Source organism: Xyrauchen texanus, chromosome 44 (assembly GCF_025860055.1).
Source record: "Xyrauchen texanus isolate HMW12.3.18 chromosome 44, RBS_HiC_50CHRs, whole genome shotgun sequence".
In the NCBI taxonomy this organism is placed as follows: domain Eukaryota; kingdom Metazoa; phylum Chordata; class Actinopteri; order Cypriniformes; family Catostomidae; genus Xyrauchen; species Xyrauchen texanus.
The window spans coordinates 31054094-31067500 of NC_068319.1; the positions used below are offsets into that span (position 1 = coordinate 31054094).

Here is a 13407-nt window from a genome sequence, read left to right on the forward strand (position 1 = left end):
TTATTCATGAATCTATTAAGTAGAAACATTTATTCACAATCAGACTTTATTTATGGCCCTTCCTAACTAAAGTGGCAAATTGCAATCCACAGATCTGTATATCGAGAGAATGATGGGAGAAGTCATTAAATAAACGCTGTGTAATGTGAACGGAGGTAAAGCAGGTGTGATTCAGTGCTTTGGCAAACACATGTAGAGCAATGGGGTTTTGGCCATAGTCGCTCATATTTTACGTCCACTTCTTTCTCCTGACTAATGAGTTTCTACAATCACTAGAAATAAGGAATCCTGCTGAGCTGTGTGTATACATAAAGGATTACAGCATTTCAAATCCTCACAGCAAAACTTCGAAATGAAATGACAGTAAAGTTTAAAAGGGTTGCTTGAAATGATTCAGTTCTCTTTGTTGTTTTGTACTGTGTGTTTGAAATCTCAGCGGGCATAAACTGTGTGAATGGCATTGAAAGCAAGTGTGATAAGTGTGTCTCGAATGCTGCTGCATCTTTTCTCAGCACTAGATTTGTTTTGGTAATGTTACAAACTCGCCAACTAACCACCACACAGATTCTATGGGTAAATAGAAAGAATGACTAGCTGGGATTCCTAATATCAAAGAATGTGTGTTACCAGTACTCAATATGCAAGTAATATGTATAAAGCTATTGTGGTTGTGTATGTTTGTGAAAGGGCGAAAGTATCGCTCATCTCACTTTAGCTACCCCATGAGCGCAAACGCTGACTGGTGTGTTGCCCAACCCCAGCGGCATGTACAGTCCAAAACGGAATTACATTTAAAGTCCCAAGACTTATCTGTCCACAACATGGAGAAAAGGGGAAAAGAGGAAAATAGAGGGCTTTTCTCAAGGCACAGAGGTGCACTTCCTCTTTTCTACCTGGTTCGGAGCATCTCTCCACATCACCACCTGTTGGGGTCCCCACTGGATTGGCGTTCCACTGGTCCACTCTCAAATAGGCACTTCTCCTTTCAGTATAGAGAATCGTCAGTGGATGGGATGGTATTGTGCAAGTGTGGTGTATATCTGAGCAACTAATCTGTTTTGATCATTTATTTGAAGTGAAGTTCACACAGGTGTCCAAGCAGATAAACCACTGGTGGAGTTCAGCACATTCAACATTTTGAAACCTTAACACAGTGACAAACAAAAAACGACTTCAGTTTTAACACTCTTACAGATAAATATTTAAGTTAGGGGTCGGCAATACATGTAACAATCTAGTTTTCTTTTTTTATGGAAAGTAAAATAATGTTTATAGATTAAATAACCATGTGGCTGGGGTGGGCAATATAAGCAAAGATTTAAATGGCAATATTCTTGATATTTTTGGACTATAACATGTGGTGATTGAGCCAACACATTTGAATGAAAAGTGATTCAAAAACGTCTGAAAAATAATGGAAGTTTTTCATTTATAACTATGTCCAAAGTAGGCGAATGGTAGACCTGTCATGTCCATTGCAATGAAAAGCAAACTTTTTCAATAAAGATAAAAAAATAGTATTTGATCAGTTTTATTTACTCTGCATAATTTTTTTAGTCCAAAAAGGCGACTTCTCTCTAGTTGAACATAAACATTTGCTTTGATTATGTAGCAAACCCATCCACCACAAATTTGTTTTGGATTCAGCCCTCCATTGGATAAGGGAAAACTTTTTGGTGACTATATTCCAATATATATAACACAAGTGGCTCGTTGTTAAAAATCAAGTGGTTCGCCGGGTATCACCAAGGTTTGAAATGAACAGATGATTTTGCTGATGTACCAGCCACTGTGAAAGGCGACCTGAAAGACTTGTCGGAGAGATATACTGTATGACAAGAAATGAAACACAAAGATGCGTGTTTGACGAAAGGTGATTATATTTTGAAGAACAGACGCAGTGAGCTCTGCTATTCACAAGTCCAATGAAAGCTTCTCCAAGACACGCACAAGCATAGAGTTCTGGCTGGGACTCGTTTCCCAATAACTATTGATATTAGCTGTTCAGAGCATTTTCTTTGAGCGATTTTATGAATGTTCGTTATTTTTTATGTGCACCCAGGGTGTGATATAGCACCCGCAAAATGAATACAGTTCGCAAGCTCCTCGTTCAAATGTAATCATTCGCGAGTCATTTTGCTCATCTACAGGCGGGTGACATGTAAGACATCTCGAGTGGCACAGGACAGGAAATGCTGTTAGTCAAAAAGACGCGCTTGAAGAAACATTATTATATTTTTAAGAACAGATAAAATAAAAGACGTCAATGCTCGTGTCTGAGGCGTACAGCGGGACCCTGTCTGGTGAAAGGAGTTATCACTCCTTTTTCTCTATTTCATTCGACTGAAAACTGTTGGGAAGAATAATGTCATCTATGAGAATGTTGCACATGATCTCCGATCATCTCGTGAGGTGCTGCGAGTTTAGTTCACTCTTACATATTGCGATCGCAATTCTGCAGGTTCAGTAATATATACAGGTATATTTGTATTAAATAAAGACGAAAGTCAATAAATAATACAAGAACCTCAAATTGAGTTGTATTTATTTTTTTCTTTAGGCAGCATAAACTGTATTACCAAAACACAATACAAACACATTCCATAAGAACACACGTTTGGCAGCATTATTTTGGGAACACGAGAATTGATTTATTTATTATGATTATTATTATCTTTACATTTAGAATTGTCTTTAGTTCTTAATCTGTAGGCTATTAGTCATTTTTCACCTGTTGTGATACTTGGAGATGGTAAATGTTTGGATTTGGGGAGGTGGTTCAATAATATTTAGTTTAAAGTGCTATTTAAAGTGTTTCAATAAATAAATTGCATTATTAAAGCAAAATCAATAAAGCAAAAATATTCACCGACCCTTGGCAGAGGGGTCGACCATATAATTGGATATCACAGTCATTTTATGGAGACTCGCACAAACACGTGTACTCAATTCCATACTGCAACATGTTACCTTTTAATATTCTCATATGTGTTTGTTTTTGAGTAGTCTATGGGCAACATTAACATTTTATTTTATTGAAAAACTAAATTTTTTTGTGGTATGGCTCTTTCGAAAAAATGCACCAACCAAAAATAAAAAAACTGGCTCCTTAGTGAAAAAAGGTTCCCGACCCCTCTTCTACATATTAACAGTATGCGCTGTTGATTAATGTGCTATTTATTAATCCCTAAGGTAATTGCGATCGCTTCTCTTTCCATGTTTGTGGAAGTCGGAAAAGGAAAGCTTGATGGTGCCAGCAACAGTAACCAAGAGCAGCGGGTTTCCCACCACAGAGAATGGACAATTTGCACATCAGTTTTCATTTGAACCATCGCCCGCGTGCGACCGAGAATGCGCTCTCGAAGATATCTCTATTTTTAATGCAAACACAAATTCCTGGATCTGCATTTGACCCGAGTTTTAGAGTCATTGCGCATTTTCTGTGTTCATTTTTTTCCATGTTTGTTTGTGTCTCTCACTCTTAATCTAACGTGAGGACAGTGTTGCGCACCGGTTTTTACACACCGCAATATAGACGGTATAGAAAAATCTGTACCGTCACCATGATGTATATTGCCATAATGCACAGCCCTAGTTTAAGTGTGGCTTAAGTGTCCAAATAGTTTTGGAGCCATTGTATGTAATGGGGGTAACATTCTGCCCTACAGTGCTTTATGATTTACTGTCCCATTGTGGCAGAAGAGGTGCCAACATGAGTTTAGTGGGCATGCCACCCTGAGCGTTCAATACTTGTTATGCCAGTGTGGTGTAATAAGTGCATAGGGCTTTAGTGATCAGACCCATCACATGTGGAGAGAATGCAAAACTGTGTGTGTGTGTGTGTGTGTGTGTGTGTGTGTGTGTGTGTGTGTGTGTGTGTGTGTGTGTGTCTGTGTGTGTGTGTTGCATAAATTATTTGGATGCTTCCCAAACCTCTTATAGCACAGCTGTAAATAAATCTGCCACACAGTGATGGCTATCAAGGGAAACATTTGACAGTTTAAATGTTAGTAATGTCCTTGACAGGCTAAGCAGAGTTGTAAATTGTTTGACAAGTTTAAAGAGTTTTTTAAACTTTTAATATCATTTCGAAACCCTCAAGTCTTTTCAAACCCACATCATTTTATTTCATAAAAATCTCAGGGTCGTTGACAAATAAGGTTGTCCGAGGTGATAAAAAAGGAGATATTTTAGAGTTCATAGAAATGCAATCTTTATGTACATGTAGGTTTCAGACATTTTCGAAAAAGGTTTATTGCATTTTCTACAAAAATGAATTGAATGACTGTAGAAATGTCATGTGGTGTAACCATCAAGTAAAAGGGATTAAAATACTTTCCTTCCATTCATGAGTTTACGCAAATTAATCATTTATTCAAACGTTTTCCAACCCTATTTTGGGTTCTCGGTCAAAAGAAAATTTGAACAGAAACTGTTACTTTAATATATGACAACAGATGCACTCGCATGAAGAAAAAGCATTGTTTATGTTGCACATGAAATGAATGAAGAGTGCTTTCCATTTCTCTGGTATTGTGTATCATGGTTGTTACTGTCAAGCTACAATATGGCATTAAAGAAGCATAAAGGCACCATTAAAGTAGTCAATATGACTTGTGCATTATATTCAAAGTCTCTTGAAGCCATACAGTAATTTAGTGAATCTCAAAGGATGTGATTAATAAGTAAATATACGGTTTGCATGCACATCACCCTGTCAATGAATGAGTGCTTTTCTGATGTTGACACACACTCATAGCAACACACACATGTATGACTCGTGAATTGCTACTGTTTTTAGCATAGCTCAAAGTTCTTTCTGGAATTTTCTGCCAAAATTAAAGCCAGAGGCTTTTAAAGATGAGAAATTACAACTGAAATTGTATTATTGTATAATATTGCTTTATTATTATTGTTAAATTGCAATAATATTTATATTAAGATTGGCATGATATCGTATCACAACTAAAATGAACACAAAGGGGGAATGTGCCAATAGAACTGTTCATTTTAATCAAGTAGAGTTGTGAACAATTACATTTTTTTATGTAATTCTTTTCTGTCCATTTTATTATGAAATATGTAGTTAAAGAAAAAAGTGGTTCCCCTTCTGCCACTCACTCGACGTTGTGTCGAATGAAGTGACACAAGGGGTCTTCCTTGCGAGCCTCGCGTACCTCTGAACTTGAGAAAAGAGAATGAGAAATTGTTCTGACGTGCCGCAGGAACTGCGCTCTGCCACCGACATCGCTCTCAGAGCCACAAAGGTCACAGCGCAGGCACTCGGGCAGGAGATGACCACCCTCGTGGTCCAGGAACATCATGTGCTTCAACATGGAGCTGCGAAGCTGGTACCAAGGCCACTCCATTCCCCAGAGAAGGGCCGGTAGTAAAATCCTTGTTTTTCCACACTGTTAATAAATAAGCGATTTCCCCACTTCCTGGGTCTTCCTGTGTCGACACTTCCACAACACCCAGGCTCCAAAATCGTACAGTCCCGGCTCTACAGATGCAGTCACCTCACCTCCGGACCCGCGACTGCTCAGCCCCGGCAGGCCAGCGCTGATGAGTTCCGAAGACGCCTTCCCAGGACCTCTTCCTCAGTCTCTAACCCTACGGGAATTGGGCATCCGCATACTCATTTACCTCGACGACTGGCTCATTCTAGCTCACTCTCAAGAGTTACTATGAGTGCACAGGGACCAGGTGCTCAGGCATCTCAGCCGTCTAGGGCTTCAGGTCAACTGGGGAAAGAGCAAGCTCCCCTGGTTCATCTCTTTTCTCAGCATGGAGTTAGACTCAGTCTCAATGACAGCGCACCTCATGAACGCGTGTCTGCAGTCAGTGCTCAGGTGCCTCGATCTCTTCGAGCCCGGCACAACGGTTCCTCTAAAACAATTCCAGAGGCTCCTGGGACATATGATATCCTCAGCCATGGTCACGCCGCTCTGGTTGATGCATGTGAGACCACTTCAGCACTGGCTTCAGACTCGAGTCCCGAGATATGCATTGCACCGCGGCACATACCGTGTGGTAATCACCCCCTCCTGCCGTCAGACTTTCAACCCTTGGACAGACCTCTGTTTTATGCAGACCAGAGTCCCCCTACAACAGGTGGTCACCAAGATGTCTCTCAACGGGGTTGGGGCGCCGTATGCAATGGGCATGCTGGCTCCTGGACAGGGCCCCGACTGCGTTGGCACATCAACCGCCTAGGGATGTTGTATTCCTTGCCCTGTGGAGGTTTCTCCTGCTGATTTGGGGCAAGCACGTCTTGATCCGTTCAGACAGCACCGCTATGGTAGCATACATAAATCAGCAAGATCACTTTGCCTCCCAGGACAACACTCACTGACCGCTCTGGTACTCCCTGACAGAAGCCGCTCTCGGGACAGATGCATTGGCACACAGTTGGCCCCGGGGGCTGCACAACTACGCATTTCCCCCAGTGAGCCTTCTTGCACTGGTGCTGTGCATGATCAGGGAGGACGAGTAACAAGTCACCTTGGTGGCAGCTTATTGGCCCACCCGGACTTGGCTCTCAGACCTCATGCTCCTCGCGACAGCATCTCCCTGGCAAATTCCCCTGAGGAAGGACCTTCTTTCTCAGGGACGGAGCACCCTCTGGCCTTCGCACCCAGACCTCTGGAACTGCCACATCTGGACGGGACGTGGAAGATCTGAGTGCCCTACCACCAACACGATCAACCAACCCAGAGATCCCTCCACCAGGTAACTTTACGCCCTGAAGTAGCGCTTGTTCGCGAATTGGTGTTCTTCCCGATCTGAAGACCCACAGAGATGTGCAGTTCGGTCAGTGCTCTCATTCCTGCAAGAGAGGCTGGAGGGGAAGCTGTCCCCCTCCACCTTGAAGGTGCATGTAGCCGCTATCGCGGCCCACCACGACGCAGTGGACGGTAAGTCCTTGGGTAAGCACGACTTGATTATCAGGTCCCTTATAGGCACTGGAGGTTGAATCCTCCCCGGCCAAGCCTGTTCCCCTCCTGGGATGTCTCAGTGGTCCTCTCGGACCTTCAGAGGCCCCCCTTCGAACTGCTTGACTCAGTTGAGCTCAAGGCCCTCTCCTTGAAGATGGCCCTCCTGATAGCGCTAGCTTCCATCAAGAGGGTTGGGGACCTGCAAGCGTTCTCTGTCAGCGACACTTGCCTGGAGTTCGGTCCGGAACATACTCACGTTATCCTGAGACCGTGACCGGGCTACGTGCCTAAGGTTCCTAAGACCCCCTTCAGGGACCAGGTCATGAACCTGCAAGCAAGCTGCCCCAGGAGGAGGCAGACCCAGCCTTCTCGTTGCTGTGTCCGTTATGTGCTTTGCATATCTATTTGGACCGCACGCAGAGCTCTAGATGTTCTGAGCAGCTCCTTGTCTGCTTTGGCGGACAGCGGACAGGGAACGCGGTCTCCAAACTGAGGCTGCCCGCTGGGTCGTTGACACCATTTCCTTGGCCTTCCAGACTCAGGCCGTGCCTGACCCCTTGCGGGTTTGTGCACACTCGACGAGAATGTGGCATCCTCGTGGGCACTGGCCAGCGGGCTGGGCAACACCCAGTACATTAGACTTTACAATCTCAGGGTTGAGTCGGTATCATCCCATGTTTTGTCAGGTCTGAGCCGGTAGAACTCGGTAATGCGGAACAGCCGACCGTGTGTTCCGCTTGCACACAGCGCCCTTCACCAAGTTGATCTAGTGCGCTTTTCAAGGTTAGTCATTAAGCGTTGCTTCCTGGATGTTCTTCCTCCCTAGCCTTCCAAAGCAATTTGCAACCAGACCCACTACGAGCCACAAGTGTTCTGTACTGGGGTAGGGCTCCATAGGCTTAATTCCCTCTTCAGGCAACTCCCTGTGATGTATTTTCCACGGTATGGTCCCCTGTCGGCGGACCCCCGTCTACCTTGGGCAGTCCCACTGTCCCCGGTCGCCATAGTTTGTAGAGCTCCTCCCTCATCAGGCAGGACCTACCACCGTGCTGCTCCCACGTGTGGCTTGACAACCCACATGGTGTATTTGCTACATATCACCTCCCCCTAGTCTGGGCAGGATGTGGCCACTGCAGGGTCTTATCCCCCTGAAAGAATAGGATCGGAAAAGACCACCTTCCCCAACGCATTTCATAGCATTAAGATATGCGAGAGACATAGAGAGAGAAAAGGCCGCCGCTGCCGGGCTTGTTCTCATGTTGGTCATGTAGCACCTGTTCCCCCCTCAGGGGTGCTGGGAACCTAAGGTCTGTATATGACTCCTTTTCTGTGGGTTTTGGGGAGGGTTGCGTGCGGCCATACAGCTGCTTGTAGCACACAGCAAGTCAAGTCAATTTTATTTGTATAACACCTTTCACAACACACATCATTTCAAAGCAGCTTTACAGAAGATCAGGCATTAACAGACGATAAAACTGTAATGTCTATAATGTTGATGAATCATCGTTGTGTAATTAGATAAAATACGATTCTTAATCTTGTTTAAAAATAATTGAATAATAATTGTATTAATAACCCCAGTGAGCAAGCTAAAGGCGACTGTGGCAAGGAACAAAAACTTCATAAGATGTTGATTAATGGAGAAAAATAACCTTGGGAGAAACCAGACTCACTGTGGGGGCCAGTTCTCCTCGGGCTAACATTATGAATGTAATGAAAATATTAATTATGTATAGTTAAAGTCATGGTTTAAAATTATTAAACTAAGTAAGTGTTAAGGGTCAGTGTTTAAACATTGATTTTGTATGAACATGATTAACAAGATTAATGATTAATGTCTTTGAAGTCCATCCTGGATTAACTGCAGAAGTTCACATAGATGCAATTGTCCTTGTTAATTGGCTGATGAAGGCTTTTGTTGGCAATTAGAATTAGCAGCCTGCTTGCACCTGTGTCAAGAGTTCACGTAACACGGGCTAGTGCATGGCGCTTTTGAACGGAACTCCTTGTGTCACTTCATTCGACACAACGTCGAGTGAGTGACAGAAGGGGAACGTCATGGTTACTGTTGTAACCTCCATTCCCTGAGGGAGGGAAAGAGACGTTGTGTCCCTTCTGCCACGGCACTAGACCTACCACTGTAAACTGCCGTAACTTATTCTCAGCTCCTCAGTGCAAAAACCTGACTGACAGTCACATGCCCGTTTCCCTTTATACCCGTATGTCCGGGGGTTGGGCATGCAAATTCTGACAGCAAATTTCTCATTGGCCTTTTCTCAAGTTCAGAGGTATGCGAGGCTCCCAAGGAAGACCCCTTGTGTCACTTAATTCGACACAATGTCTCGTTCCCTCCCTCAGGGAACGGAGGTTACAACAGTAACCGTGACGTTTTCCTCATTCCCTCTGTTTCCCATAGGTGTTGCTCAGCCGTGCAATCAGCGTTGTTATTGCAGCGCTGATTAGTGCTGCTTGTGATTATGGGCATCACCTGTTTTCATTCCTTCCTTCCCTTTATATTCTCTCCTATGTCTTCCTTGTGTGCTGTTTAGTCTCCAGTCGAAATTGTTTCAAGATCTCACCTGTCGGAATGTTTTTAGTTCCATTTTTGTTTTGTTGATTATTTTTCCCTTGTGAGTGTTTTGTTTTCTGCTCTATTTTTGAAAAACCTCTCTTTGGTGTTTTGTTTATATTTTGTTTTTTTGTTTCTTTTTTATGAGCCTCTCTGCATCTTGGGTCCTTCCTCAAAAACGTGACAAGTTTGTGGAGAATTTTTTGTTTTGGCAAATCATTTTTATTTTGGTCTATCATTAGTAAAGAATATTGTTTTACAAATAGAACACATTTGAATCAAGATGTTTTCACAGGGTTACACCAAAAGACATGAACAAAATGTGCCTTTTCATAAAAATGTCAAATGTTCATAAATGCATGCATCATACCTGTGGCCAGCTTGCCAGGTTTAACGCCATTGGTTCTAATGTTTTATTATGAATTACGATGCTTCAAGTTTTAATATGCAGATATGCTATGAGAACAGAATGAATGAATTTGGGTGAATGATCCCTTTAATTCTCACAGTGGAATGCATATTATTATCAGGATTTATATTCATGTGTTTTATGTGTATTCTTTAGCGCCCAGAGGAAAGCGAGGATGGAAAACCTTCTATGCTGTTCTTAAAGGCATGATCCTGTATTTGCAGAAGGTATGACGATTATTCAAGCATTCATCGGTTAACCGTAAACATCATCAATAATCATTCACATTCACACATTTATTTCAGGTCTAACAAACATGTCCAGAAAGCATCCCAACGCACGCTCATTCTCCATTAGAAAAGTTTATTTCTGTGCTCCATTTGGGCTTGCAGGAGTTGCTGTAGAGTGCACTAATGGCTGTAACTGTGGCTGCATTGGTGAAGGTCCATGGCATACTAAAGATGCTTCATTTACCTTTGAGTGTGAGCTTTATTTCACCAATCACACTCAATGACTGTCATCAACCGATCCACAGCGGTGGTGATACTTAAATAAGTCCTTGTGAATACCTCAAATCATTTCTTGAAATAATGGCATATAATGAGTACAGTGAAGTTTTATATCATTAGTTACTGTGTTATGGATTCTTCATGCTTTTAGAGACATATTCATTTACCATTTTCTAGAGACTTCAGGATTTTGCACTACCAGGCAAATTTTTACGACAACGGCCTATTCACAATGCAAGTTATGCATTTAGCAACTTTAAGTTCAGCTGTGCATTTGCTTCATTGTCTGTGGAGATGTACATGTTAATTAAAGCATGTTGATTAAACATTTTCAGCTTTTTCAACTTTTGCAGCCACGTTCAGGCAATCCCCAAATTACTATGACTGGATAATTGGATAAATAAGATTTTTCTTCTAAAACGTTGCAAGATATTACTAATGCACTAACAGAGTTGTTCCTTCTCTTATTTTCATAAAAATTGTTTAATTGTCCTCATGATCCTCCTCTTCTTTACGGAATCAAAAACACCTCATACATTTATTTGGAGAGTTACACAGCTTTCAGTGTGACTAGAAACATCATAACCCCAGTGAGGTCCTCTCTAATACCGGACAAGTCAACATGTTGGGGGATTTTTACTGTAAACAAATTAAATTAAAAAAAATGGAAAAGCTGTCAGCCAAGGTAGGATTGAACCATTTAATGATTGTCCATCAGTTTGCTAATAAGCTGTTCAAGTTGGCAACGTTCAGGTTCACAATTTTTTTTTCCCATCATTGTTGTTACTGCAAAGTGATTTTTAATTAATTAATTTATTTATTTGTATTATATAGTATTTAAGTTTTGTCTGTTTCTATTACTTACTGATATTTGGTTGAGCTGAATATTCAAGTATATCTATATTACAGATTTAAACATTCTGGAATGTTTTAGCCGTTGATGCTTGTGTGTTACTGACAACAGATCATTTTATTTTTGGTGTTTTGTATTTAATGATTTTCTACAGAGGACTTAATTTGTATACCATGTTCAGTGACGTACTTAAAGTTTGATCCACATTCAATGCAAATTGCATTAAACTCAATTCCCCCCTCCCCCAAACACATCCATCGCCGCTCATTACCAGAGAAATGATCCCCTTGAGTGTATTTAAATATAGATGTTCATCTCTGTGTGTGTGTGTGTGTGTGTGTGTGTGTGTGTGTGTGTGTGTGTGTGTGTGTGTGTGTGTGTGTGTGTGTGTGTGTCCTGCAGGATGAGTATAAGCCAGAGAAAGCTCTATCAGAGGACGATCTGAAGAACGCCATCAGCATGCATCATTCTCTCGCCATCAAAGCTATGGACTATGAGAAGAAACCCAACGTTCTGAAGCTCAAGACAGCTGACTGGAGAGTGTTCCTCTTCCAGGCCCAGTAAGAGCCCTATGCAGTAATCGTATGCCTAACACATACATACCGGACCTGCCCTCAACTCCAAATCTAATTTCATGCTTGAGTTCAAGCTCAAGTAAAACACTCTTATCTCTCCCATTCCTCTGACTGCAAACCTTTATTTATTCTGCACCCATTATGCTGAAAGACGTTCTTATAATAATTAAGAGTGATTGGGCCTGTCCTAAGAGGCCAAAATGCTGAAAGTTTACAGGACTAAACAGCTTGAAGTCTGGTGCACATTGCAGGTTATTAGACAAGAGGAGAACATCTGACTGACATGTAAAACGATCAGCCGCAGCTTGTATTATTTTTACATGTCTCCTAGGTGCAGGTTAATCTGAAATTATTTATACCATAATAATAGGCTGGCACAAAAAAACTAAAAACGTTGAAATAATGACGCACCAGTCTCTGCAAACAGTTGTGCAGAGAACGCAAGAAAAATTGTGGAAATGTAGAGATCAGAATTTATAAGTGCCTCCTAACTCTGGATATATTTTAAAGAGATACTGTGGTCATTTTATCTGCATAAGCATTCTTTGTGTCAACCTCTAGTTCCTTGTTTCCAGGCTGATTGATGTAACAAACCCATGTGCTTTTTCTCACAAAGTTTACTTAAACCAGTCAAGTAAGATTAGAGTTTACTAGATTGAGATAGTGTTTTCCAGTTTCATAATCTGAACATGTCTAAAATGTCTCTTTGTAGGAGTCCTGATGAAATGGAGTCCTGGATTAGAATTATAAACTCAGTGGCGGCCATGTTTTCTGCACCATCATTCCCTGCAGCCATTGGCTCTCAGAAAAAATTTAGCCGTCCGCTGCTGCCGGCAACCTCCACCCGAATGTCTCAGGTGGGTTTAAAGTGTAGTTACCACAAAAATTGTGGTAGTCTTCATTAGCTTCTTTTCCACCATGTGGTTGAACGTTTCTGAGCATGTTGAGAAATGGTTCCAATAGATTTTCCACTTAAGCGCAGTTCTGCACGGCACGATTACAAACCTTTCTTGGCATAGTTAGCTAACTGTGCTCAACCCTGCTGGCGGAATGGCTTTAGTACGTGGCGACTCACGATTGTCAATTTGCCATTGCCAAGGTTACTCATTTAAGTTTATTTTAGATATTTAGACCACATCTACTCTAATGTTTTCATTTGAAAGCACATTGATTTTGCAACACTTTAGCCGCTCATCCACACTGGATCGTTGTTTCCTCCACCAAAATCAGTGGAAAACGATGACATTCGAAAACTGAAAACACTGTCGTATAATATTAAAATCACACTGGCAATTGTGCTGTTTTCTGTTTCACACCAGGTTTGACATCAGTGATGCCAAACACTATTGGTTCTTGTTTGTCTTGCATTTGTCATTACTTTCACAAAGCACCAAGTTTGAACATTCTGTTTATCATGTCCTTTTGTGTTTCACAGAGTAAAGAAAGTCATATGGGTTTGTAAATTTTCATTTTCAAGACTTTTTCAAGCAAAGCCATATGTTAAATGTGTCCATCTGAAAGTTTTTGTGCTGTTAATACTGTGTATTTGTTATA

At 41.7% G+C, this 13407-nt stretch overlaps 1 protein-coding gene across 4 annotated transcripts in view; it reads left to right on the forward strand.

Moving 5' to 3' along the window:
* The window catches only part of LOC127637033 (PH and SEC7 domain-containing protein 3-like), a 162916-nt gene that overhangs the window by 128145 nt on the left and 21364 nt on the right, over window positions 1–13407 (forward strand). For all 4 annotated transcript variants that reach the window (XM_052117879.1, XM_052117880.1, XM_052117881.1 and 1 more), the window contains 3 exons: window positions 10073–10143; window positions 11681–11838; window positions 12566–12710. In XM_052117879.1, coding sequence (XP_051973839.1) covers window positions 10073–10143; window positions 11681–11838; window positions 12566–12710 — 374 coding nt within the window. The remainder of the gene's footprint in view (window positions 1–10072; window positions 10144–11680; window positions 11839–12565; window positions 12711–13407) is intronic.